General features: G+C 33.8%; 3 protein-coding genes across 4 annotated transcripts; all 3 read left to right on the top strand.

Moving 5' to 3' along the window:
* The first annotated feature begins 4,602 nt into the window (after nucleotides 1-4,602).
* On the top strand, nucleotides 4,603-6,019 carry LOC115960764 (transcription factor bHLH30-like). The gene is made up of 2 exons (XM_031079754.1): nucleotides 4,603-5,031; nucleotides 5,161-6,019. The coding sequence occupies exons 1-2, from the start codon at nucleotides 4,795-4,797 to the stop codon at nucleotides 5,659-5,661; spliced, it is 738 nt and encodes a 245-aa protein (XP_030935614.1). The 5' UTR covers nucleotides 4,603-4,794; the 3' UTR covers nucleotides 5,662-6,019.
* Nucleotides 6,020-6,843: 824 nt separating this feature from the next.
* Nucleotides 6,844-10,999, top strand: LOC115960763 (beta carbonic anhydrase 5, chloroplastic-like). The gene is made up of 10 exons (XM_031079753.1): nucleotides 6,844-6,960; nucleotides 7,155-7,297; nucleotides 7,439-7,491; nucleotides 8,791-8,952; nucleotides 9,051-9,099; nucleotides 9,282-9,395; nucleotides 9,500-9,553; nucleotides 9,979-10,061; nucleotides 10,170-10,275; nucleotides 10,578-10,999. The coding sequence occupies exons 1-10, from the start codon at nucleotides 6,945-6,947 to the stop codon at nucleotides 10,773-10,775; spliced, it is 978 nt and encodes a 325-aa protein (XP_030935613.1). The 5' UTR covers nucleotides 6,844-6,944; the 3' UTR covers nucleotides 10,776-10,999.
* Nucleotides 11,000-13,901: 2,902 nt separating this feature from the next.
* On the top strand, nucleotides 13,902-26,777 carry LOC115960762 (AP-4 complex subunit mu). Of its 2 annotated transcripts, XM_031079751.1 has the most exons (13): nucleotides 13,903-14,083; nucleotides 15,207-15,301; nucleotides 17,170-17,373; nucleotides 18,827-18,934; nucleotides 19,048-19,176; nucleotides 23,196-23,322; nucleotides 23,768-23,871; nucleotides 23,985-24,089; nucleotides 24,586-24,680; nucleotides 25,109-25,196; nucleotides 25,394-25,454; nucleotides 25,594-25,667; nucleotides 26,334-26,777. In XM_031079751.1, the coding sequence occupies exons 1-13, from the start codon at nucleotides 14,026-14,028 to the stop codon at nucleotides 26,430-26,432; spliced, it is 1,347 nt and encodes a 448-aa protein (XP_030935611.1). In that variant the 5' UTR covers nucleotides 13,903-14,025; the 3' UTR covers nucleotides 26,433-26,777. The 2 variants fall into 2 exon arrangements, with proteins under 2 accessions (XP_030935612.1, XP_030935611.1); XM_031079752.1 differs by lacking the exon at nucleotides 18,827-18,934 and having other exon boundaries at nucleotides 13,902-14,083.
* Nucleotides 26,778-27,275: the final 498 nt, after the last annotated feature.

Raw genomic sequence — 27,275 nt, 5'->3', positions numbered from 1 at the left:
TTTTACAATTTTAAAAACTACTTTATCATTTATACCATCCAATTTTACAATACTTCCACGTCCCAAACTTCTATTTTTATTAAAATATTATTTTTTAATCTTTCTTTACTATTTTTTTCTAACTGAATCTTTTGTTTTCCTAGGCTTTCCAACAGTTTTTTTTTTCCTCTCTTTCTCCTTCAACCTTTAGCACCAGCTCAACACACAAAGCCACACACAGACCCATCGGAACAAAAACCCAGAAAAACCAAAGCCACCACTGCCCACTGCCCACAAAATCCCACCGGAACAAAAACTCATACTAATAAAAAAAAAAAAAAAAACCCATCGGAAACCCAGAATAACCAGCCACTTCAGCCACAACCCAACCACAACAAAGCCACACACACACAAACACAAACCATCAACAGAGCCACACAAACCAGGCCGCCGATCAACAAACCCACCACCCAAGCCACTGATCAAACCATCAACGGCCACCACCCAAGCCACCGATCAGCAAACCCAAACCACCGATCAACAAACCCACACCCAGGCCGTCGAAATACCCAAAAATCGTCATCGGAGCCACCATCGGAGCTACCGATGATCCACCCAAACGATCCACCCACCGATCAACGGATCCACCATTTCAAACCCACCGATCAACCGATCCCAGCCCAATGATTCAAACCCAGCTCGCCGATCCACGCTAATCCAACCTCCAACCTCAAAAATCCAAAACCCAGCACCGGTGCAACGAGAGAGAGGCAGGCCGTGCGATGAGAGATGAAGGAGTGGCCGTGTGAGATGGGTGAGAAATTTCAGAGATGGGTGAGAAATTTTGGCAATGATGCTTCGGAGAGGAGAGAGCAGATGGAGGGAGAGAGCAGATGTAGAAAGAGAAGGAAGAGTGAGAAGAGAGGAGAAAAAATGAGAGGGATGAGAGAGAAATTTCGGTTGAAATAGGAGGATTATAATATTATTAATTTTTTACAATTCTGTGAACAGTATAATTCTATGTTTAGAATTGTACTGTAGCAGTATTGCAAAAAAATTTGCAATATTGCTGTTTACAATTTCCTGATGCAATAGTTTTTTAGGTGTAAAATGCTAAATTTCTCTTAGATATAGCATTAGCATTTCCTAATGCTAATGCTCTAACAAAGCACAGCTCAAAGGTAAAAAAAAATATTTTTTTATTTTGTGTTTACACAGTTGGTTAGAATATTTGTGGTTTTTTTTTTTTTTTTTTTTTTGGTAGTGGGATATATTATATTTTATTATAGTAGTAGATATATTATTTTATTGTGATGTTTATATCATTTTATTGTGTCGAAAGCTAAAATAGATCCAGTGCTGCAGCATGTGAGTAAGTAAAATAGATAAAATAACTTTTTATGGTGCCAAATAGCTAAAAATATAACTCCACGACTGTGAATGCTCTAATAAATTCCATACATGCCTTCTATAATTACCTTGATATTTTACCATGGGTGGTAAATTTTGTTTTGAGTTTTTCACTTTTATAGTCCGTTTTGGATGAAGGGGGAGGTGGAGTGAGTAGAGTAGAATACAGTAGAGGAGAATTGATCCAAAATTAGCTTATTTTCATTAAACTCTAGTTTACTCCCCCTCTCTACCCCTTAATTCAAACGAGTCTCTAAGTAATTTATTTGATGCTGAGGGTTGAGTTGGTTGGGAAATTGTTCGAGCGGCAGAGTTAGCAATACATTGTGATTAATTTTTAAAATAAAAGTAATCTGTTTGATTTTGTTTTATTCCATTGATAGAGTTCTAAACTTCTAATCATCCAACAGGCTGTGTGAGTTGAGCATAATGGAATAGCGTGAAAGTCTCCGTTTGAGCTCAAGAAGGGTGAAATATTTATGTAATAATATTTTTAACCAAATCAAAACAAGCAATTTCGATTTCAGATGTAATTACAACTACACTAATGAAAACAAATAAAAGCCTTTTATGATTGAATCCTATATATGTTGGAAAAAAAAAAAAACAAAAAAGCATATTGGTATCTTGCTCTATGATTACTAGATATGTATTTAGTATTGATTGACATGATACTTTATATATATAAATTAAAACAATTCACCTAATAAAATAATATGATATGAATTTAATAAGACAAGTGGGTTTCAGTTAGCTCAACTGATAAAATTTCTGATGGTTGTATAAGAGATCTGTGGCTCAATCTCCGCCTATACCAAAAATTGATTGGTGTCTTGACCTGATGATAAAAGAGCTATTATTAGAAGCGGACATATTGATATCTTGGTCTGATGATAAAGAGATATCATTAAAAAACAGACTTCATAAGTTGAAATTCTATTAAAAAAAATAAACAACAGTAATACAAAAAAAAATATTATATAAATGGGTGGAGGAACGAGAGTACATAGGATGAAGTAGACGTGGCAGTCTGGCAGAGTGCTCTACCACATTACTCGACCTTGATAGGAGGACATAGTCGACAAAATTTTTCTAACGTTTAGGTCTCATAAAGTAGGTTTTGGAGTGACCCTTACCTAACTGCTAACCTCCCCAGTGCTTTATTTTTTATCTTACCGCTAGAATCATAAGAACCACTTTAGAATCTTAATTTAGTATTATTAGGTGTAAATTTTATTAGTTGTGGTGGTATATTTTTTTTCTTTTGCTGAAAGTTGTGGTGGTATTATAGTTTAAAAAATGGACTGGACTGGATTAGCTGGTTGATCAATCAAGAACCGGACGCCAATTCGATTCGATTAACCCCCAAGAAATCAATTAAAAAAAACCTGCTGAAATCAGGTGCTTTTAGGTTCTTTGACTTTATTGATTTTTAAAACCAAGGATGGTATTTAATTGATATACTTCTACTGTCTTTAATTATAAAAAAAATAAGTAAAATTATTTAATATATCTTAGGGTTCAATATAACTTATTTTCTAGTATTTCATCTACATGTCTAAATGCGATTAAACAATATTTTAGAACTTAACATTGAATTTATGATTTTAAGGGTCTGTTTAGTAAGAGAATTTAAATATAGTTTTTTGTTTTGCAAATCATAAAATTGTGGGTCCTACACTTGAATATATTGTTTAGCGGATGTTTTCTAAATACAGTTTTTAGAAAATTGTATCATATTTTCCTCGTTTAGACCAGGATTTTGAAAACAATTGAGAGGGTATATTCAAGATACATAAAACATTTTTAATGGCATAGTTGTAAATAAAATGAAAACAGCGAACCCCACAAATTTGTTCAAACTCTTCTATCTTTTAAATTAAGAAATTTATCTTCATCACAAAAAAAGAAAAGAAAAAATCTCATGCTCCAAATTTGAAACTTATCATTATCCAAAAAATATATATATATATATATATAATAGAAATGGTACCCCAAATATCATTTTTTTGTTTTTAGTATTTTAAAATTGTTTTTAAAAGTAGAAGCAAAATGATATTTATGAATACTATGAAGTATAGTATAATTTTTGACAAGCTAGGGAACTAAATTTAAAAAGAAAAAGAAAAGCAGGAAAATATACCACCACAACGATATTAATACACATATAATGTAAAAATTATTATTTGAAAACTAGTTTTAATTTCAATTTGTTTAAAATTATTTTCATATTTTTTGAAAACAAAAACAAAAATCACCTTACCAAACAGGAATTATGCTAAACCTGTCTGTTGACAATTCACACTCAATGATACCTTTGAAACATAGAAGGATCTAATCCATGCCAAAATCAGCATAAGTGGATGTGCATCAACAGTCTAAAAAGTCTGAACGCATAGTTTTTACTTCCCGGTTTTTTTTAATCTGGTCCATGCCAAAATCAACATAAGTGGATGTGCATCAACAGTCTAAAGTCTGAGCACATAGTTTTTACTTCCGGTTAAAAAGAAAAAAGAAATCCAAAATTATAAAGGAAAATGAGCTTAAATTAAATACCTGAAATGACCTATCCAAACAATCAGAATCTTGTAATTTATATCAAAACCCAGTTGTGTGTACGTACACTTTGTCATGGACTAGTTAATGTTTTCACTTTTCACCTAAGCTTCCTCAAATTTAGTCTTCTTCTTCTTATTCCCTTCTAGGTTATGTTTCAACTATTTGGATACGTTTTGTTTATTTTACTAAAAAAATTTATTGATAAAAATACTGTAATAAAATATTTTTTAAAATATAAAATATTATTTATGTGTTTTTCAGGTATTGGTTGGTTCATGAATAGTGTTATAGAATCAGCCACAAAAAGCAAACGCATGCTGAGTGTGTATTTGGCTCTAAATTAAAAAAATATGTTTATTTTTACTAATATTTATGAACTTATTACACATTTTTGTACTATGAAACATACTATACTATTTTAGCTAATTTTTACATTTATATACGATATCTTTAGCAAAAAAATTTTAATTTTAACAAAATAAACAAATTTCAAACACATCTAAGTCTCTCAATTTCTACCTCGGTTAACGTTTCACTTTTTTAACAGTAGAGAGGTTTTTTTTTAAAAAAAAAAAAAAAAAAAAAACACTGTGACACTGTCTCTCTTTTTATACTCATTCGGTCTCTATTACCAGTTACCACTTCACAGTTAAACCTCAACTTGCCTTTTCGGTTTCCTCCACTAAGAATCTCTATATTTCTCTTCCCTCCTAGTTCTTCTCACCTGTTATATGTGTTTTCACATTCAATAATACAAGAACTCCTTCTTTATTATTCTTTATGGTTATATATATATAAATTAACGTTGTGTTTATTTTTTTTTTTGGTCTTGGTGAACAAATAAAGATGCTTCCTTTTCAAAGCTACTATGGTTTTGATCAACAAGAGAAGATGAGTCATGAACCACCAAACTTGGTGGTCAACTTTATGGACGGTGGAGATTCAACGATGAGCTCGGCGTCAAAGGTGGAGAGAAAATCGGAAGAAGCATGTCGGAGTCACAAGGAAGCTGAGAGGAGACGCAGACAGAGGATTAACGCTCATCTCTCCACACTTCGTACTCTCTTACCTAACACCACCAAGGTTTCATTTTTTTGTTTTGTTTTTGTTTTTGTTTTTGTTTTCACGAACTAAAATTCTTTACGTTATTTTGATCGAAACGCCGGGGTATTATAGTAATTGGGATTTTTTTTTTTAATTTACTTTTGACAGACCGACAAGGCTTCGTTGCTAGCAGAGGTTGTCCATCACGTGAAGGAGCTGAGGAAGCGAGCTGATGACATGGCGAAACAGGATGGGGACACGTGGGTTTTTCCGAGCGAGTCGGACGAGGCGAGTCTGAGTTATTTTGACGATGACGGTGATGGTGGTGATAATAATAATAATAATAATTGTAAGGAGATGAAAGCAATTTTGTGTTGTGAGGACCGACCCGGTTTGAATGTTGATTTGGCCAGAGCGATTCGGGCGGGTCGGGCCAGGGCGGTCAGGGCGGAGATGATGACGGTTGGTGGGCGAACCAAGAGTGTGGTGGTGGTGAAATGGGCTGAGAGTATTGGTGGAGAGGAGGAGATTGGGGCCTTGAAAAGGGCTTTGAAGGCTGTGGTGGAGAACCGGGTCTCGGATTCTGGGTTGAGCCGGGTTGTGTCTGGGAGTAAACGGGCTCGGGTCTATGGTTCGGTTAATGAGGAGGGCGATAATGAGTTTTTTTGATTTGACTCATTTCTTGGATTTGTTTTTGGCTTTTTTAGAATGTAAAGGTGTAAAAAAGAAGAAGACAAAGAGCATTTGCATGTTGAGTATATTTTTCTACCACGTTGTTTCTCATTCGATCATTCCTACAAATGTATTGTAAATGTCAAGAATAAAACAAATGTCTTATTATTAGTCAGTCCCAAGAAAAAAAAAGCCAAAAAGAGAAGAAAAGAAATAGAGTTGTATGGGTAGAAGGAATAGTATGAGATGGATTGATTGGGTTTTAAAACAATGTTGGAGGAGTTTGGTAGATAAGACATTACATTACATATGCCTAAAACTGATTATTTGTCACTTTTGTGTTCGATCTAATATACTATATTTTGTTTAGAGTATGCAACAAAGACATTAAATATATATATATATATATATATATTTATAGGGACAGGTGTTTAAATTTGATTACTTTTTATTTTGGTGTTTCGTCTGTCTAACGTATTAGAGCGTTGGACCGAAGCTTATAGCCCAAGAAAAGGTCCAATCAGTCCTTTTTTGAGTTTTGTCTAATATCTAGAAGATTTGATAGAAGTTATGCTTATTTTACGTTTTTGTTTGGTTAGAGTTTATAAAATAAACTTTTAATTTTTGTACACAGTTTTTGAAAATTTTAATTAATTTTTTTTTTTTTTTAAGTACAAATATATTTTAACATATATTTTTAAGTAAAATTTTTAGTAAAAAATCTAAATAAATTATTTCCAACAGAGACAAAGTTTCCATCAATCCTAGCTTTGTTGGCCTAACGTTTTGTTGCCTTGTATGATTATGACTGTTCACTTTGGGATTAATTTGTGAAAGTGACTGCTTCGGCAATTAGGGATCACAGAGTGGCCAAGCTATAAAACACCATTAAATGAGACTGACATGTGATGTGCTTGTTGCCTTGTCCAAAAAAACCTCTTGGTAAATTTTGTGAGGTCCCCCCGATTATGTCTTGCCCGTTTGATCACTTTGATGGTCCATCCAGCGGTACAAAAGGATATAAACCAATAAGGCAAAAGGATAATTTTCCACTATTCAAATGGATGGATAACTATTGGTACCTTTTGAATTGGATAAGTATGTCTGCGCGTCACCTCTCAAATTATCAATTATTGTTGTAAACGATAGCTACACTACTAAGTTACTAACCAAAAATATGAAATATAAATATCATTTTTATCACAATATTATTTATTTGGTCCAACTATATATTATGGTTTTAGAAGATATAGTTGCCAAATGTAGAGGAAGGAACAGAGATGGTCTGGCAAATTCGTGAGTAAATGTGTTTGTAATGTTTTTTATTTTGTTTTCTCAATATATATATATATATATTGGAAACCGTTGGAATTTGTTTCATTTCATATAAAGCACGTGATTTACTGTCTTAAAAATCCTTCTCTGAACGACCAAAAACTTTAATTTCAATTCAAACCTACGAAAGTACTGAAAGTAAAAACAATACACAGGCTCTAGAGCTCGTACGGTCATGTCAAGAGTGGCAGTTCTAAGCTCCTCTTCGGTCTATGGGGACTCCTTTCATTGCTCACCCTTTTCTGGTTTAACCAATTCCTTTGTGGGGTTTTCCAGAAATTGGCCTAATCCAAACGCAGTGAGTTCTTACACTTAATTCTTAGGCATAATCTGATTTGTGTTGTGGAAAGTTTTTTGTTGCATTTGAAGGTAAAGCTATCCAATTTATTCCCTATTGAGTAATAATCTTACGTTTCTTCTCCTAATGTTTGATTCCCAGACACAGTGGAGCAAGAATATGGAGTCCCATTTGAGATTACTGCCTTCAGTCAAGTAAGGTGTTTTTTTTGCCCCCTTGATAGATTGGTTGATTATGATTAATTAAGTACCAAGCTATTATATTTTGTTCCTTTCCTTTTGAACAATTAAGAAACATAATCTAGTATTGGGCAAAACTTAGGTATAATTCTTTAGATGTTGTACTTTAGGTTTTCCAATTGAATTCAACCACTATTGACCATTGCAGCACAACTAGTGTTATCTTTTCCGAGGATGATAAAATTCAAACTTGTGGTTCATTGGTCAATGCAGCCACACCAAGCTATTATATTTTGTTCCTTTCCTTTTGAACAATTAAGAAACATAATCTAGTATTGGGCAAAACTTAGGTATAATTCTTTAGGTGTTGTACTTTAGGTTTTCCAATTGAATTCAACCACTATTGACCATTGCAGCACAACTAGTGTTATCTTTTCCGAGGATGATAAAATTCAAACTTGTGGTTCATTGGTCAATGCAGCCACATGGTTGAATTGAATTGGAAAACCTAAGGTAGAGTACTGGAATTTTACCGGTCTTTGGTCCGAGTTTATGGGCAAAGATATCTGTTAGGTTTTTGTGATCTACAAATTACTGTTATGGATAATCTAGTTTGGTTAAGGTTTGAAAATGAGAAAAATAGGTCCTTCACTGTTTGACAATATATCCATGTTATTGTCAAGAATGGCAATGTAAGTTTCTAAAATGAATGAATTTCATCTTTTGAACAAATTATGGAAGTCATTCCTGTTCATGAATGTTAGTTTCTGCAGTTAACAGTGATGAAATACATCAATTTTGGTTCAGAGGTCATGCATTGTGCATTACACACTTGCTCTAACTGTTGCTACTATTCTGAATGGTTGCTCCCTGTAGTGCTGTGTTGAGTTTCCAATTACTCAACCTAACGGTCACATCATATTTATGTGTATACATGTCTGTATTTTTTTATTATAAAACTTATACTTTATATAATGATCTTGCTTCTCTTTCCTTGTGATGTTTATGCATTTAGACAACCTGGCTAATTTTTTCAGCTGATGACATTGCATAATAAGAGAGTGATTCATGACAATTCTAGAGTTCTATTTCATGTATTGCAATACTAGTTTTAAATTTAATTGCTGAAAGGATCCTGCACATTTATCATTGCAGACATATCAATGCAACTGTTACTTTTGCTGCTGACCCAGAAGATAAGGATGTCCATTTTTCTTAAATATTTTGTACTGAGAAAATTCACCTTAAGGGTCTGAAGTAAACTTTGTACATATATTATAACTGCCCTTCAATATTTGGCATCTGTGTCTGTAGGAGAAACCAAATTTCGAGACCGGAGGCTTCAAGCTGTTCCCTTGGACTTGCACAAGAACTTACCTGCTATAAAGTGGAAAATACGGGCAAAACTGATGGGGACCAGGACTTGTTTGCTGAAATGAAACAAAGATTTCTTAGTTTCAAGAAGCAGAAATATCTGTGAGTAGTCCTAGTAGTTAGTATGATAATATTAGGGCTTTCCTAGCTATAAGAAATTACTTTTCCTATTAACAGTTAACTCTTATGCATTTGAACAGAGAGGATTTGGAGCATTTTCAAGCACTTGCTGAAGTTCAATACCCTAAGGTAATGAACAAACTCAATACAGTTAATTGATCTTGATACACCACAAACTTTGTCTGTTCATTTATTTTTTGATATAGATACTCTACATGACTATATAGTCTTTCATACCTACTTTCCTCGCTGCTCCATATTATTATGAATATGATGGGATAGATATTTTGAACTGACAAATGCAAGAACAGTTTATGGTAATTGCTTGTGCAGACTCTAGAGTATGTCCTTCTATCATCCTTGGGTTTCAACCTGGTGAAGCATTTATGATTCGAAATGTTGCGAATCTTGTTCCCCCACTTGAGGTATCCTAGAAATTAACTTTATGTTATGTACTATACTAACAAAAGTAGAAAACATTCCAATTGATTTTATCAGTAGCCACTATAACATGTTTTATTTTTTACAGCATGGACCATCAGAAACTAATGCTGCTCTGGAATTCGCAGTAAATACTCTTGAAGTAAGTGAAGACTTTACCCAGAAAAAAAAAAAAAAAGGTGTAGTTTATAACATTTTAAAAATTACAAGAATTTGAAGCAAGCTCTGGAAGATGAAAATTTTAAACAATAATTTGAGTGAAGTGCAAATAAATTTCTATAATGAGTTTAAGCTGAGGGAAAGGCAATGCAATTTTTCATGAAATAAGAAGAAGGAAAATGGCCTTCAAAGTCGTAACAATTAATATGGTTCTTGTATAATTGTAGTCAATTTTGTTAATGAAAGTTTTTGGACAAGATGCTCAGAATAAAAACTCTCTTTATAATTGGGTATATACACAAGATAAAAGTTTATGTAAAAAATTTATTGTATAAGGATATTTAATCGCATTCTGTTTATGTCCCTATACTTGTTTATTGTTGAAAAATACATATTGACTGTCTCCAGGTTGAAAACATATTAGTCATTGGTCACAGTAGCTGTGGTGGAATACAAGCCCTTATGAGCATGCAAGATGATGTAGACTCAGGGTTTGGTTATACATTTTCAATTCTTTGGCTTCTGATCGTGTTCAATATTAAATCTTAGTAGCAGTTTTTTTTACCTACTTTCTTATTGTAGTTCATTTCTCTCTTCAGAAGCTTTCTAGAAAAGTGGGTCATTAATGGGAAATCTGCCAAGTTAAGAGCAAAAGCTGAAGCGGCCCACTCTAGCTTTGACCAGCAATGCGGACACTGTGAGAAGGTTCCTTTCCATTTGAAAACACAAACTTCCTAGACTATCACATGAAAATTCTTACCTGGAATACTTATTTGAACTATACAATTTGTCAGCATTTTAGAAAGTACTTTTACTTGAGACTTTTGATTATATAGATTCAACTTGGCAGAACATCACTACTGAGATATATAGTTATATACAATTCTAAAGCTGGTGAATATATAGCTTATGAGCGAATTGGTGTTAGAGAATTATAAAAATGGTAGAGATTTTGAGTCTTCAAACGTTTTGATCATTAAAGTAATTATTGTTTAATGTGTTAACAGGAATCAATCAACCGTTCGTTACTGAACTTGCTTACGTACCCGTGGATACAAGAGAGAGTCAGGAAAGAGTTACTCTCTATTCATGGAGGGTATTATGATTTCCTGAATTGTTCATTTGAGAAGTGGACTCTTGATTTGAAGGGAAGCAGTATTGAAGGGGGCAGATACTCTTTCAAAGATCAAGCATTTTGGTATTGACTTGTCTGCCACCAACTGAGCTTGACCTTACAAACTCTAATTTTTTTCCCCTTAAATTTCTTAGTGTTCTTTCATACAACTGAAATCATGTAATTTATCTGTCTGTAAAAAGAAATTACAACTTGCTTGTAATTCCTGCATATGCACGGGCATATTTAACAGTAACATTCAATATGTACTCAAGTCATTGTTTGAACAAACAAATTGCACAAATGATTTACAAATATTATACTAACTAAATAACCATAGTAAGTTTAAATTAAGATTTCAAATTTGGTTTTTAAAAAAAGCAGTAATAATAATGAATCCTTTTTCATTTAATAATGTTGTCAACCATAGAGTTTCACAGTATCCATTAAAATGATAATTGAGTCCTTTTATTTTGACAATACAAGCAGCTTATTGAAAATGAAGATATTTTTTTACAGCTCATTGAGAGAGTAATGAAAATATAGGTCTAAGATGGGTGCATTATCCATTTGACTTGAGTTTTTAGGAGGTATGGTTAGTTACAAACTCTTTAACTCAATCAAAGCATACATATAAGTAGAAAAATCAAACCTGTAAAATATTACCTGGTAGGTGTACAAAGAACAATTGAAGTTGATAATATTAATTATTTTGAAATTTATTAGTTGTGAACTGCTGTTGCCTACTCAAAACATCTTGGGCAATACATTACTCGATACATGAGAGCATATCCTCAATCGAAACCAAAGTATAGACTGTTACAACCCTATTACCCTAATGTGCAAAGATTGAAAAAACCTTTTAATGTGTTTTATCTCGTGGCATTTCCAAAAAGGACTTTGTGGCATTTTCAATAAAGACTTTCATAATTTAAATTTTCTTTCTCCTATTGTAACTAATTATTATTTTTTTAAATAAAACTTATTTTATTTATTTATTTTTGCATTGGTTAGAAATATTAAATAAATATTTCACTGCTTCCCTGAGCTTGAACCAAAACCCCACGTTCCCCATGCACTTAAGGCATGGGGAGATATTTCGTTTATTATCCAGCTCAACTCACCTTGTGGTAATGTTCACTACTATTTATTATTGAAAATTAGTTGTAGGGATAAAGGCCCAAGATCATATATTGGGCCTTGAGTCTTGGGCATTGTCTGAGGATATTGATAGGTTCGAGGAGGAATAAATAGCTATTAGGAGTTCCCAATTAAAGTCTCATAAGTAGAGGACAAGTGGAGGATGATCCGAGAAGGAACTCCTCCTCGGATATGATAAAAGCAGCTCAGATATGTATTTCGACAATTGAAGTGACCCTCCAAGAAGCTCCTATAATAGGAATGTGCTTTATGAACATATTAGAAAGAATGAAATCCAAAAATATCTAAGGAAAGGTTGTTACTACCGCATTAAATGCACGCAGCTACTTTTCTGACCGCATTTATGTGGAGAAGGCCTCCGAACAGTGCTGCCTTGGTTACCACAACTCACAGAAAGTCAGAGAGGGTGTTTGATAGGACGAGTACTCAAGTAGGGGCTCAAATGATTAACAAGTGTAAGACCAAGATTACCCAAAGGGAGCTATATAATGTGAGAGAGCCTTCATGAGAGGGAGATCGGAAAAATAGAGATAAAACACTGTAGCAATCTAAATTATCTTTGTATTCATTTGTGATTAATTTATACAAGAGGGACATTCTCGGACTGAAAGTATATTAAGATCAAAATCTCTTATCTGTATTTGACTGTCATTCAAATCAAAACTAGCCGTTGTTCAGTTCATTATGATCTAGTTTTTCAACTCACTCTCTACAAATTTATTGTATTGGACTCATTGGGTCAATATCCTATACGTTTTGGGTTTGGATTGTAAATCAAGACCCTATAAGTGATATATTGAAATGGATAATAAAAAATTAATGAGAACTAATTTATTATTGTTTACATCTTAATAAGAAGTCCATTTATTCATTTGGCCAAAACTTAGGTACAGTACTTTAAATGCTATTTCTTAAATTTTTCTTTTAAGATTTTGCCACACAGATACTTATCTAAAAAATACACTTCCATCCCCTGAGAAAAAATTCATATGACAGAATCTTAAAAGAGGAATTTAAGAAATAGCATCTAAGTACGGTACTTAGGTCTTGCTCTATTCATTTAACCTTTAGCCAATATCTTTTTATTTATTTTTTATTTTTTATTATAGCCCTTTATTACTTGAGAAATGTAACTTTTACAATATTTTTACAAAAACTCCTAAATGATAAGTTGATATAAATTATAATTTGAATCCGCTGCTGAAATTACCCTGCAGCGGTAACAAGAATTATGAAAATATCATGAATATAATATTTTTCTTATTACTCACCTAGTTAAGCCCCCAAATTCTGGTTAATAGTAAACTACCTGCGTTTGCAGGATAAAATGGGTAACTAACTCTAATTTTCTAACTATTTAGTTAGTTGGTTCAGTTATCAAACTAATTTATTTTTTAGCATCTCGAGTCTTTTAGACTCGATTTTGGCCTGTAAATCGAGTATAAGAGATTCGATTTTCATGGTCTGATGTGGTATTTTTTCCACATCAGAGTGTAAATCGACTCTTTTAGCCTCGATTTACAACAGTTATACAATCTACTCCCAAAATCATAACACAGAATCCAAATTTCTTTCAAATTTCAAATACCTGAAGAGCCATTGCTAGCGCAGGCCTCGTTCTGGACCGCCGAGGAGGTCGATCTCTCCGGCGACCCAGGTCGAGCGGGCCCAGGGCCAGCGCGACCTGGGTCGCGCGACCAGGGCCAGCGCGACCTGGGTCGCCGGAGAGATCGGCTGCGCGACCCAGGCCGCGCGGCCTGGGTCAGATTTTTCTTGAGTTTTCAGTTTGATTTTGTTCTTGGGTTTTTTGAAATGAGAATAGAAGAATGATAACCAGACAGATGAATATGTACATGTAAATCGAGTCTTAGAGACTCGATTTACAGGTGGACCTCTCCTCGACTTACGGGCCAAAATCGAGTCTATTAGACTCGAGATGCTATAAAATAATACCTAACCCTACTAACTAAATAGTTAGAAAATTAGTGTTAGTTACCTATTTTATCCGCGTTTGCACACCGAGAGCATTAGAGCTCTATAAATAGTCGAAAGTGAAAAACTCGCAGATTTAAAAGACACAAAAGAAATAATAATAAGCCAAGCGAAAGCGAAAGCCAAAGCAATCTGAGCTTTGAACAGAGTTCGCACAGCGAGACCGAGAGAGAGATCGTTCATCCATCATGATCTCGCAATTCTTCGTTCTATCGCAGCGTGGCGATAACATTGTCTTCCGTGACTGTGAGTTTCCTTCTCTGAATTTTACCTCAAAATTTCAATAATCAAATCTGTACATTTCAAATAGAATGTTGCGTTGCAATTCGTACTCCAATTAGATCTCGGAAACATTACGATTCCGAAAGCGATTTGATTTGCTTTATACTCGATTCAATTCAATCTATATCTGGTTCATTTGAATTTTCTTGCATTTAGTTAATATTTCATAGATCCAGTGAAAATTTTCTACATCACACGTGATTCTACTAGATTTATGTGGAGTTGAGGTAAAAATGAGGCTTGGTAAGAAAGTAAAATTGAAATATAACAATGAAAATTAGGTTTAGAGAAGGTAAAAAAAATAAAAAAATAAAAAATAAAGAAATGATTTGGTGAGCTATATATTTATGAAGAATTTTGCATGACAATGTGGTATTGTTCCTTCAAAATGACATATAGTAAGCGGAATCGGCTTTACATTGTTTAGGGAAAAGGAAACATGTTGTTTTTTGTAATGATGAAGTGCGTGATTGTTAGGTCTAAACGCTATACTCTTAGCCGATCAGGGGTGGATGCCCTTGGATTACCCGGGGTTTTACTGGCTGGCAGCAAGTCCAAAGGGCTCTTCTTTTGAGCGGCTCCCTACTTAAAAAAAAAAAAAAAGAGGTTATGAATTCAAACATGAAATGGAACTTTGTGCAATTACCTATACTCTTAACATATTAAAATAATACCGGCGATGTATGTACTTTTTATCGTTTTGTAACAAATATGGGTTTGATTTATTTTTCGAGTAATCTATTCCATCTATTCATGTTCCACCCTTTGGTCGTTTAGAAAATGTTCCTAATGTATGTTGATTTTAGTAAGAATGACTGTGTAGTTACAGAAAATTGGTGATAAATTAACCTAAACATGATCTCTCAGTAATATTGTCATCATAGCTGAAGCATTACGTAGCAGATGCACTTTTCTAGGTTGGTCTTCTCTGATTTTACGATATTTCTATGATAAATTTGTGCTTGTAAAATGTCAGTATCTAGTTCATTTAGTTTTCTGATATATAGAAGTACTGTTATACTGTTTTGCCGTTAGCTATTTAATAATGAAACCTAGCATTTGAGAATATATGATATCTGTCTTGCAGATCGTGGTGAAATACAAAAGGGAAGCACAGAAATATTTTTCCGTAAAGTGAAGTTTTGGAAAGAGGATGGGCAAGAGGAGGCACCACCTGTCTTTGTAGGTATTATCTTACTGAAGAATGTCAGGCAATATGTTTCCTTAGATGCCAAACTGCTGATTTATATGAAATGAAAGATTCACACAATTACTTCACATTGCTGTTCCTGTATGTGTCCTTAAAAACATTCTGATAGTTAATGGTCTAAAATTTATCAAATGTCTTCTGGGTACGTAGATTTTTTACATTGAGAGTTCAACAATAACTGTCTGGTTTATTACAGTAAAATTTTCATTGGAAGTCTCTGAAAGGAAGGACTGTAATGTGCTGGAAATGTTATCGAATGGATGAATCAATCTAGCTCTTTTAAGTTTATATCTTTAAATCATATATCTCATTGTTGGTGTTGTTCTCTGGATATTTTCATCTTTGCATTGAAATTTCAAAAATAATTGTCTGCTTCCTATCCAATTCACTTTTGCTAGAAGTCTTGAAAGGATGGTATGTGGATTTGAGTCCTTTTAGTGGGATACATTAACTCAATTTCTTAAGCTTCTTTACTTGTTTCGTTTATTACCTTTTGCTCTTAATTGTAATTACTTTTTATTTATTAATTATTATTGGATTAGAATATTTGAGAATTTTTTAAAGGTAAAAATAAATACTATATTATCACATCTGCCTTTTCTGGGAGAGATATTGATAAACCAAAGTAGAGGACTTAATCATCTGCACTAACTTAAGAAATTTCTCCCCACCCCCTACCCCTAACAACAATAAAGCCTTATTTTCAAAACTTTTTGAGTTCGGCTGTACATCCCCAACAGAATAATCAGGGTCAATCGTATATATTCTTCTCCCCCAGTCTACTATATTCAAAATCATTCTCTATGTTACCTCTTAAATTGACACGACTTTTTTAACTGTCTCTACTAATGTTATTTTAAGCTTCCTTTACTTTTTTTGTTCACTCAGCTTGAATCAACTCAATATTTCTTGCTATTGTATTAATCACTCTCCTCTGCACCAAACCATCTCAAACAATTCTGTATCATTTTCATCTTTTCATCAGTAGGGGTCACCCTTATCTTTATGCAAATTTCCTCATTTCAAATCTTATTTGTGCATGTATTTCCATGTATCAATCTTAATATTCTCATTTGAGGTACACTCATTTTATGAACATATTTCTTCTTAATGGCCTGGCTCTTAGTAGTTGATCTTATAGAAATATTATAAAATTTTTCCTTTAACTTAATAGGTATGCTATCACACAATACTCTTGATTTGCTTGTTTGCTTCATCCGCCCTACTCTGTTTCAATATGATTCACATCATTTTCAATCTCTTTATCTTTATGAATTATTGGTTCAAGATATTGCAAGCATTTACTATTTGGTTTCTCTTAACCATTTTGTCTTACCACTCTTTTATCTTTATTTCTACCCTTACCTATCAAAAAAAAAAAAAAAAAAAAACTTTATTTCTACCCTCCTCCCTAAAAAGGGGGGAGAGTGGCCCTCATTTGAACTAATGTTAGTACTTAGTATACAAGAAATATCAAGAGCTCTGTGTCAATATGAAAATTTTCAAAATCCTGCTGTATTGTGACAGGGATGATTTTTACTAGCAAAATGGCTTCACACTCTTCATTATACCCTTTAAAGTTGATATTAGGATGTGATTTCCCCGTCCTCATGTTCTCTCCGGTTGGTCACAACACCAAAACGTGCCCAAAAGAAACAAATATTATTATTCAGAAGTTGGCAATAATTTCGTTAGTATTAAACTTCACCTGCACAGATATTGTTTTGTGAAATTTGCTTATCTGTTTTTGATATGATGTGTAGATTATTTCATTTACTTTAATGACTTATATGGTGCAGTGTGCTGATTTTTCTTTCTAATGTGTCTTTTCCATTGGTAGAATCTGGATGGTGTAAACTACTTCCATGTGAAGGTTGTTGGATTGTTTTTTGTTGCAACCACAAGAGTTAACGTATCACCCTCTCTCGTCTTGGAGCTCTTACAAAGGATTGCCCGTGTCATTAAAGATTACCTTGGGATTCTGAATGAAGAATCATTGCGGAAAAATTTTGTGCTTGTGTACGAGTTGCTTGATGAAGTTATAGTAAGCATCTTGTCATGCTGAGTCAATTCATTGGTCTTTCCTATAAAAAAAAAAAAAAAAAAAAAAAAAACTCCTATCAAAAAGAGTTAATTCATTGGTCTTATGTTTATTAAGCCTATGTACCGGTGTTACTAATACCGGACTGTACCACCAATTAAACGGTAATACCCATGTTCTGTGATATTTTCTGGACTGGTATGGAGTGTAATACCACTCAAGCAGTCATACCGTGACCTGCGGCTAAAAGACATAATGCTTTGAATATAAATTCATAAAAAGGATGCAAAAGTTATCACACTTCTGACAAAAATAAAATTACTTTTTGACTTTTTTTGTGCGTGTTTAAGTCAATTACTCAAACATAATAACTAGCTTGTAGCCTTTTAAACGTATTCTCTCCCCTTTGCAACAGTGAATTGTCATTCCATTCTCTACTAAAAAGTTATTTTGTTTTTATTATTATTATTTACTACTTTGGTAAAATCTTGAATTTAAAAATTAAGACTGTACCAATTTTTTTAAGGTAAAATTTTTATTTTTGAACTTTTATGGGATATCTGATATGTAGACTTTTGGATTATAGGATTGGGTATATTTACATAAATTGATTTATTTATTTTTATTTTTATATTTTCTAATTTTATGTCATATGATATAGTTTTTTATTTTAATATATTTGAATGACCTAATTTTATTTGAATTTAGTTAATTTATATAATTATATAATATATTAATTAATTAGTAATAAGCCTATAGTTCAACCATTGAGCCACCGGTTGAACTAGTTAACCAATCTTTCAGCCGGTTCAACCCTCAGTTCAGTTATGATAACTATGCTAACTATAAATCTCCTTCCCCCGTCCCCTCCAAATTTTCGTTCCTTTTCTTTTTGGCTCTATGAATGTAGTAACTTGATCTTGCTAATTAATTGTCAATTTATCATCTACTTTGCTTAGTGTTGAAGAACTGACTATCTCATTATCCTTACTGTATGAGTTTAGGAATTTTGAGCATTCTGTTCTGCATATTTAAAGTATTCTTGTATTTGAAAATGTTCATTCTTCTTTATATATTCTTCCTAATAATACGTTTGGCCAATCCCGATTAGTCTGTTGAGGATCTATAGCCACCCAAAATTTTGGTACTAAGGCTTGGTTTATTGTTCTCGTTGTTGTAAATTCCCCATAACAATTGTAAGCAATAGATCTGAACGTGATTTGTATGAGTAATGCTTGTGAGAAAATTATTCAATTTGGAGTTTTGCATCAAAGTATAGCACATATAAAAATCAAATTGAGTTTCTGATGGAGCATAATTGTGGCTTTCTTTCTGTTTTAGATGTGTTATAGATTTCCATTCTGCAGTAAATAAGTCTTGACACTTCATTGAACCTGCTTGATTTTACTTATTGATCGCACTTTCTGAAGCATGTTGGATTGTATTTCACTGCCAGGATTTTGGTTATGTACAAACAACATCCACCGAAATGTTGAAGTCTTATGTTTTTAATGAGCCAATAGTGGTTGAAGATGCACGTTTGCAATATTCTGCCCTTTTTATGGTATGATGTCATCTGATTAATTTACTTCTCCAATAATGGGACTTTAAATGGTGTCTGTTTTTTTCTTCTTGCACGTCTCTTCCTATTGATTCCTGATATATGGATGTCTGCAGCAAGGGACAAAAAGAATGCCAGGAACAGCTGTCACAAAATCTGTTGTAGCAAATGACCCTACGGGTAGGAGGAGGGAGGAGATTTTTGTTGATCTAATTGAGAAAATCAGCATCACCTTTAGCTCAAGTGTGCGTACTTCTGTCTTCATTTCACTCTAATATCAGCTATTATTCTAATTTCAGTGTTGTCACATGTGGTATAATTTTTACATTATCTACCTAATAAGTGACAGGTGAAGGAAGTTAACTATGTTTAGCGGCACTACATAATAAGTTAGAATCAAGCCCCTGTACATATTTTTAATGGTAATGAGATAAAAACAGAATCCTTTGATGCTAAGAGCCTTGTAGCTCAACTGGCACCTCCTGATGTTTTCAATGGAGACGTTTAGAGTTCAAATCCCCTCTCCCACAATTATCGATATATATATATTTTTTTGGCCAGGGTAGAAGGGGGTGTGAATTCTGTGTCTCAATAGTAATGCCTAGAAACTGACACTAAATCAGCATTTAAAAGAGTGCAACGTTACACAAGATCCATTGAATTCTAAGAGTCTTTATCTTCGTGTAGTTAATTTGCTTCTTCAGTGTAGAAATGGAACTAGCTTAGCCTCTATGATTGACCATCTCCATCCTACAGATGCTCATATTGTACATATATCATATGCCTTTCATCAATTTTATTCTATTTTGACAAATCCAAGGTAAATCTGTGTTTCTTATAAAAATAAATAAATAAAAAATAATAGAAAAACAAAAAACAGTAGCAATTCCTCACAAGGCCCCTAATCTTCGTAATTGATAGCTAAAAATTCTACATGTGATAATTCTACACAAAAAACAGCCAATCCACTACCATACCACTGCATTTTTTTGGTTATGATAAAGTAAATAAATTATTTATTGGAAAAGACTACATGAAATTGAAGCCAAGAGCCTTATAGCTCAATTAGTTGGCATCTACTGGTATTTCCAAGACATCCAGGGTTCAAATCTCCCTTCCCTGCTGTAACTATCAAATTATCAAGAAGGCTTATGTGGCTGATTGGAGATGGGACTAGAGTGAAATTTTGGCATGATGTCTGGTGTGGGGATAATCCTTTTGAGTACGTGTTTTCCAGATTTATTCAGAATCAGTAATGATAAGGAGGCTTATGTGGCTGATCTCATGCAGTTTCCTAACGGGGTTCTTTTTTGGGACTTGGAATTTTTGCGAGAAATTCATGAGAGGGAATTAGATTCTTTGTCTATTTTTTGGGATGTTATATGTGGAGTCTTATTGAGAGGTATTGGTGAGGATAAGATGTGTTGGACATCTGCTAAGAGCAAGGGCTTTGAGGTAAGTAGTTATTATCAGGCTTTGTTGGGTGTATGTACTCAGTCCTTCCCTTTGAGAAGTGTTTGGAAGCAGAAGGTTCCTTCCAGAGTGACGTTTTTTGTTTGGACTGCAGCTTTAGGAACTATCTTGACTATTGATAATTCACGTAAGAAGAAGGTGTTGATTCTAGATTGGTGTTGTATGTGCCAAAGTAATGGAGAATTGGTAGACCATCTTTTACTACATTGTCCTATTGTTTATGAGTTGTGGTCTATGGTGTTCACCTTGTTTGGTATCTATTGGGCGATGCCAAAGACTATGGTTGAGCTCCTTGCATGTTGGCAAGGAAATTTTGGTCATCATCATAATGGTGTTATTTGGATGGCTGTCCCTCATTGTTTGATGTGATGCATTTGGCAGGAGAGAAACAATTGGTGTTTTGAAGATTCTGAAAGGACTATAGTTGATTTAAAACTTTTCTTCTTTATAAGTCTATCGGACTGGGTGTCTATCATAGGAAGTCATTCTATTTTTTAGTCTATGATTTGATGGATGCTTGTAATTTATGTATTTGATTATTTTGGTCCCTTGCTGTATACTTCCTGTTTACTTGGGTGACTCATTATTATGTCTATGAATAAAATTTTCTTTACTTATAAAAAAAAAAAAAAAAAACTATCAAATTATCAAAAAGACTACATGGAATTGAACACACAGAATTCTAAAGAACTACCATACCACCACACATATTCCGGAATATACCTGTTTAGGGGGTAAGCACTTTCAAACCTCATCTCTCCTTCTCAATCACTCGTCCTTTCTTTGTGATCTTCATGAGAAATTCCTCAGCTTTCTTTATAGCTAAGCAGTGATAATTGCATCTTCTATCTTCTTTCTCATTAGCCTCCATCTTCTAACCATTTGCTTTTTATTTTACTATGTCATGATATCTATTGTATATTTCTTAATCTTATTTAGTCTCAAGGGAAAATTTATGCATTAAAAAAAAGGCATTGCCCACAAGCATTGTGTGCACTTAATATACAATTTTTTTCCTATTTAAAGATAACCATGACAGCTATCTGCTTTATTCTTTTATAATCAATTTTAAGTTCATAATATCAATCCTATATTGCTTGTGTCATGTCAATAAATGTCTTTGTTGATGGTTTTGTCTAAAGATTGATGTTGCTTTTTTGTTTTTGTGCCCCCCCCCCCCCCCCTTCTTTTTTTGGTTCCTCACTGCTCAGTTCATTACTTAATTAAAACTTAAGCAATCTGTTGTGAGCTCACTTTTAGTTCTATAATTTTATGTATACAGTATATTGCACTTATCAAATAATAATAATAATATGATGTTATACACATTTGATTCTCAACCTTTGCCCCATGTTTCAGAATGGTCCCTATCATTTCAAATGTTTTAGTTTAGTCCTTAACCTTTTAAAGTTGTGTCAAAAAGGTCATTGCCATCGATTGGCGGATGGAAAAGTCTAACATGGCAAACAGAAGCACTAAATCAAGCACTGATGTCGACAAGGAGCCAGGTGGCAGTTCTTATTTTATTTTATTTTTATTTTTAAAAAAAGACAGCAGCTTGTTAAAGAGAACATGTGCTATGCATGTGAAAAGCAGAATTTGGATATTTCACATCTTAAATCCCTAGCTCAACATATAGACGTCAACAAAGAGGGATTTCAGGAAATCCCTTCTTTGGGGCATTTTTTAACCCTGTTCTTTATGAGGAATGGAAGTGGTTTCCCTACCATTTCCAATCCTTGACACACACCCACAGAGGAAAGAAATTTTATCCCCCAGCAACTGACCTCTAACAAGGCACCCTAATTATTTGACCAATTTTAGATCTAAATTCTAAAATCCCATTTGGAGGAAATAATGAATTCATTTCGAGCTCACTGTAGTCAATAGTCATGAACTCAAACCAAGTGAGTGGGCATTAAATTCTTATTTAGAGAAAGTGAAAATTTGGAGCCTTTTGATTTTGAATGAAACAAAAAGAACCCACATGGAAGGGATCAAGAGAAGTTTTGATGGATGAGAGTGATGACGAGGCATCACACAGAGAGAAGTGGCTAAGTCCAAACTTGCTCTCACCTTAACAACAACACTATTTAGTACTCTCCCAGATGTACCCAAAAACTTGACCTGCCCACCATTGTCTTTCCTGACCACAACAACCCCTGGTGCTACCTGGCTTCAAATTCAAAACTTGACTCAGTGATTGGAAGCCAATCATCTTGAGGATCAAGCTTAGTCATCCTTAGAGCCTTCCTCTCGGGGCTTCCAAGTGGAAATCCAATTCAATTTAGGCCTTCCTCTACGCACGGGTTTTTTTTCAGCAGCTGATTTTTTTCAACTGTCACCTGGGCTCCATGTCAGCATCAAAGTGTGATTTAAGTGTTTCTGTTTACCATGTCAGACTTTCATATCAACTAATTGACAGAAGGGACCTTTTGAAACACGTTTAAAAGGTTAGACCTAAATTGAATCATTTGAAAGGTTAGGGATCATTTTGAAACATGGGGCAAAGGTTGAGAACCAAATGTGTAATTAAACCAATAATTTTGTGTGGACTGTACTATCAATTTGTTGGATGCATCATGTGGATCTAAACTCAAGGTTGATCTCTCTTTGAAAAATTTCTTCATGGTACATTAAATTTATGATAATCTTCCTTTTTCATACGTCTCATTTTGGTGATCTTTTTCTAGATAGTCTTATTTATTACGTTCATTCTTTTATTGGTTATATGTTTCTTAGTTCATCACTACTTGAACCATTGTTAATCAGTATAAAGTTGTTTAAACAGGGATATATACTGACTTCTGAGATAGATGGCACCATTCAAATGAAGAGCTATCTCACTGGCAATCCAGAAATACGATTAGCTCTTAATGATGACCTGACTATAGGAAGAGGAGGGAGATCAGTATTTGGTATATTTCTTTGGTTTTTACTGGCAGCATATCTGATACAATAATTCTAAAAATTGTCTTTTCCATTATGATTGTGATGCTCTCAATTTGTTCACTTGCATCAACATGTAAAACTTTCCAGTTTAAAAGCCATATTTCCAGTAATGTTGTTTAAGATAATATTTTTAAAGGTGTAACGCAGTTCATTCTTAAAATTGTCCATGGTGATATATGTTTTTGAAGTTTGTTCTATGAGGTTACCTTCTTTCTTTAAATTTTTTTTTAATTAATTAATTATTTTTTTAAAGCTTTTTGTTTGTTATAGACTTATAGTATGAAATATCTGGTTACTGTCGCTGGTTATGATGCCTTGTATCCATTGTCCAAATAAATGTTACCAGGGATTCGCTATACTTTTAAATCTTACTTTTACCATTACATTTGGTGCTGCTGCTTTCCATGATAGATTACAGGAGTTCATCTGGGACTGGAGCAGTGATATTGGATGATTGTAATTTTCATGAATCTGTACATCTAGATAGTTTTGAAATGGACAAAACTTTGAGCTTGGTGAGTGAAATCAAGATAAATTAGCTTGGAAAATTTTTTAAATTAAAAAAAAAGAAACTTATTTATTTGTTCTTGTTGTCTAAACTGGTGCTTAATCATGTTAATTCTATCAGGTACCACCAGATGGTGAATTTACGGTCATGAACTATCGATTGACTCAGGAGTTCAAACCTCCTTTTCGTGTAAACACTTTGATTGAAGAAACAGGAGCCCTTAAGGTCAATACTGTCCTTGTTTATAATTAAGTTTGAACTATCATTGGAAATGTTAATAAGAGCTAGGGTAAGTTTCATTTACCCTATAATTTAGGGGCTGTAGGTATTAAACCTAATTGGATAAGTAATACGTTACCTTTTGAAACTATAGGATTACTTTTTGGAACCTCAAGATTTAATTTATTATTTTTTGAAATTTCAGGGTTTAATTTGTTATTTTTAAAACTATAGGGTTGAATATGTTACTCCCTCTAAATTATAGGTTGAAAATGTAATTTTTATAAAGAACTATTCGTATGTAATAAAATGGGTGCCTTTGCCATATGTCATCATATCAATTTTTTATTTTCCTCCTGGCTTTATATGATTTTTAATTTTAACATGTGACTGAACATAATAATACCTTTCAGTTCCATCGAAAGGTCACCAAGCAAATGCTGATGTTATAGTAAAATCGTTATCCTTTAACTCACAAACATCTTAAGAGTTACAATTGTAGGCTGAAGTAATTATTAAAGTACGTGCGGAGTTTTCCTCAAGCATTACTGCAAACACAATTATGGTTCAGATGCCACTACCAAAATATACTACGAGGTATTATTCGATACCATCTGTCTATTATTTGATAAGGTCAGCAAAAGTTTGTGATGCTATTTGATGCTTCAGAGCTGAGGTCCTTGATTTACCAATTTTGCAGTAGAAATTTATCCATGAACCGCATAAATTTGCTTACCTTCTAGTGAATGTAATTAATCAGAAAAGTAATACAAAGCTTTACGGTCGGTTATGGATTTTGAATAGACTAAAGTGGAAAAGTAATGCTATGTTAAAAAAAGTTTGACCTTTGATGTTCATGTGGATGGAGATAGAAGGTTGTTATTAGTTATGAGATGGTTCTTCATCATTTTTATTTTATTTTTTAAAAATCAAGAGTCAACACACAGGCCACGCTGTTGGACAGAGCACATTGTATTACAGTATTCAATGTTCACTCATTAGATTATCAATTGATGTTTTTTCAGAGCCAGTTTTGAGTTGGAACCTGGAGCAATTGGACAGACAACAAATTTCAAGGAAGCAAATAGGAGACTTGAATGGGGTCTAAAGAAGGCAATGATCTCTTATTAATACTCTCATGGCTGTTTGTTTTGGTCAATAGCCAATTCCCCCCTCCCCCTTTGTTATAACTATCGAATTGTTTAAAATAATAAAATAAAGCTCCATAGCCAATTTTATTATGTTTCCTTGTGCCAAAAAAATTAAAAAAAAGATAGATTAAAGTTACTAATGCATGTCCTACACAACAGATTGTTGGTGGATCTGAACATACTCTGCGCGCAAAGCTAACATTTTCTCCGGAATCACATGGTATGATTTATCAATCAGCTATGATCAGTCGTAATATGAGTATCATAGTTGATGATCCCAGTAATTGTGTTTAATTTCTTACTAATTCATTGTGATTGATGTATTTCCTTATGTGTGCAACATTTATCGCTCACTACAGGAAATATTACAAAAGAATCTGGGCCAGTTAGCATGACTTTCACAATACCAATGTATAATGCTTCCAGGCTTCAGGTAAAGCCAAGTCCTGATTTTGCTCATTGGTTATAATATGCTCATTGCTAGGAACTTAACCATATTGTACCCACACATTTAACCCATGAGATGGATTGTAATTTGTAAGCTCTGATATTAATTTGTTTTGTTCTACCGTCATTAGTTTGAACATTCAATTGAACCGTTTGCTGTTATGATTTGGTCCTGTTTGCTATTTCTGAGCATGTGTTGTGTGGGTCAGATCAGGCTGCTAGTCTAATCAGCAGTAATGCCTAATGTGACTTGGGTCAAAACAAAAGCTTGTTTATAATGATTTAAATACTTGATCTGAACTAGGTCAGATCATAAGTAAGGCTGGTATTTTTATGGCCAGAATACTCTAGAGTCTTGTGGTTCTTACCCCTTAAACACCCTACCTTCCCCCTGGGAAAAGTTACAAAGTCCAGTAAACTGGGGCCTGTTAGATTGGGCATTGCTTGGTCCTGTTTTAATGCTTATAGTTTTCTTGTGTGTGGTTAACAAGGAGGGTTTATACCATGCAATTTTGTGGCTGTAATTATTGTTGGAACCAATTGAATGATAATTTTATTGTGCAATAGATGTGTTTTCTGGTTTAGTGAGCTAAATTCTATTTCCTTTTGAGTACCTTTGTAGATGCTCAAGTCTTACATGTTTTTGGTGCAGGTGAAATACTTGCAGATAGCAAAGAAATCCGGAACTTATAATCCATATAGGTGGGTGAGATATGTTACTCAGGCCAATTCGTATGTTGCTCGTATATGATGTGGTTAAAACTTCCTGTTGCCGCCATTTTTTTATAACCAAAAAAAAAAAAAAAAAAAAGGGTTAAAAGAGAGGGCGATCAAAATGGCTTCCCTACCTGGACATGACCATAGTTGCCCCCACTTTTATTGCTAGCTTATCATTCTAGTTGAATTATACATCAAAGTTGTATTCATGTTTTTTGCATTTGATCCTTGTGCTAGTTGCTTTTTATCTAGATTGGATTCTTGTCTCTCTAGTTGGCATTGTTTGTTCAACATACAACATTTAAATAGGTGTCTGGACATTTTTTAAGAATGGAGTGTGATACAATAAATGTAATGATTCTGAGCCCTTGGCCACTAAGACACACGTGATATTGGAGGAGTTGAGGTCCAATCAATCAGTTTGCCTACTGCCAGGTGGTAGTAGTATAATGAAGGCTATGAAGCTAAGAACAAAAAGATGAATTTCCATTGACTTCCATGATAGAGTTCTGCTATATCTGGCGAGCCCATCTACCAAACAGTTTGATAATTGTGCCATGGATAAGTGGTTCAACCAACAGCAGACAGCCATTCCATACATCCCTGTTTATCGCCCTCTATAAAACACTGTCAAACTTTGCTTGCAAACCATTCTCATAAGAAGCCTAACTTTCTTTTGAATTGCCAATCAAAGATAGTAATCCAGACATGAATTGTCCCAAGAAAATGTGCATTCTATTCTTTGCAATGCTGCTAATAAGTGGCAGTGAAGTTCTTGCCTCTCGCTTCCTAGCAGAAACAACACTGCCTGAGGTTCCCGTGCTTCCTAAGCCTGAACTCCCGCCTCTTCCTACACTCCCAAACTTGCGAACCTGAA

Source organism: Quercus lobata, chromosome 9, assembly GCF_001633185.2.
Source record: "Quercus lobata isolate SW786 chromosome 9, ValleyOak3.0 Primary Assembly, whole genome shotgun sequence".
In the NCBI taxonomy this organism is placed as follows: Eukaryota; Viridiplantae; Streptophyta; class Magnoliopsida; order Fagales; family Fagaceae; genus Quercus; species Quercus lobata.
Note: the sequence above shows the minus strand (reverse complement) of the source record. Positions and strands in the feature narration are given on the sequence as shown.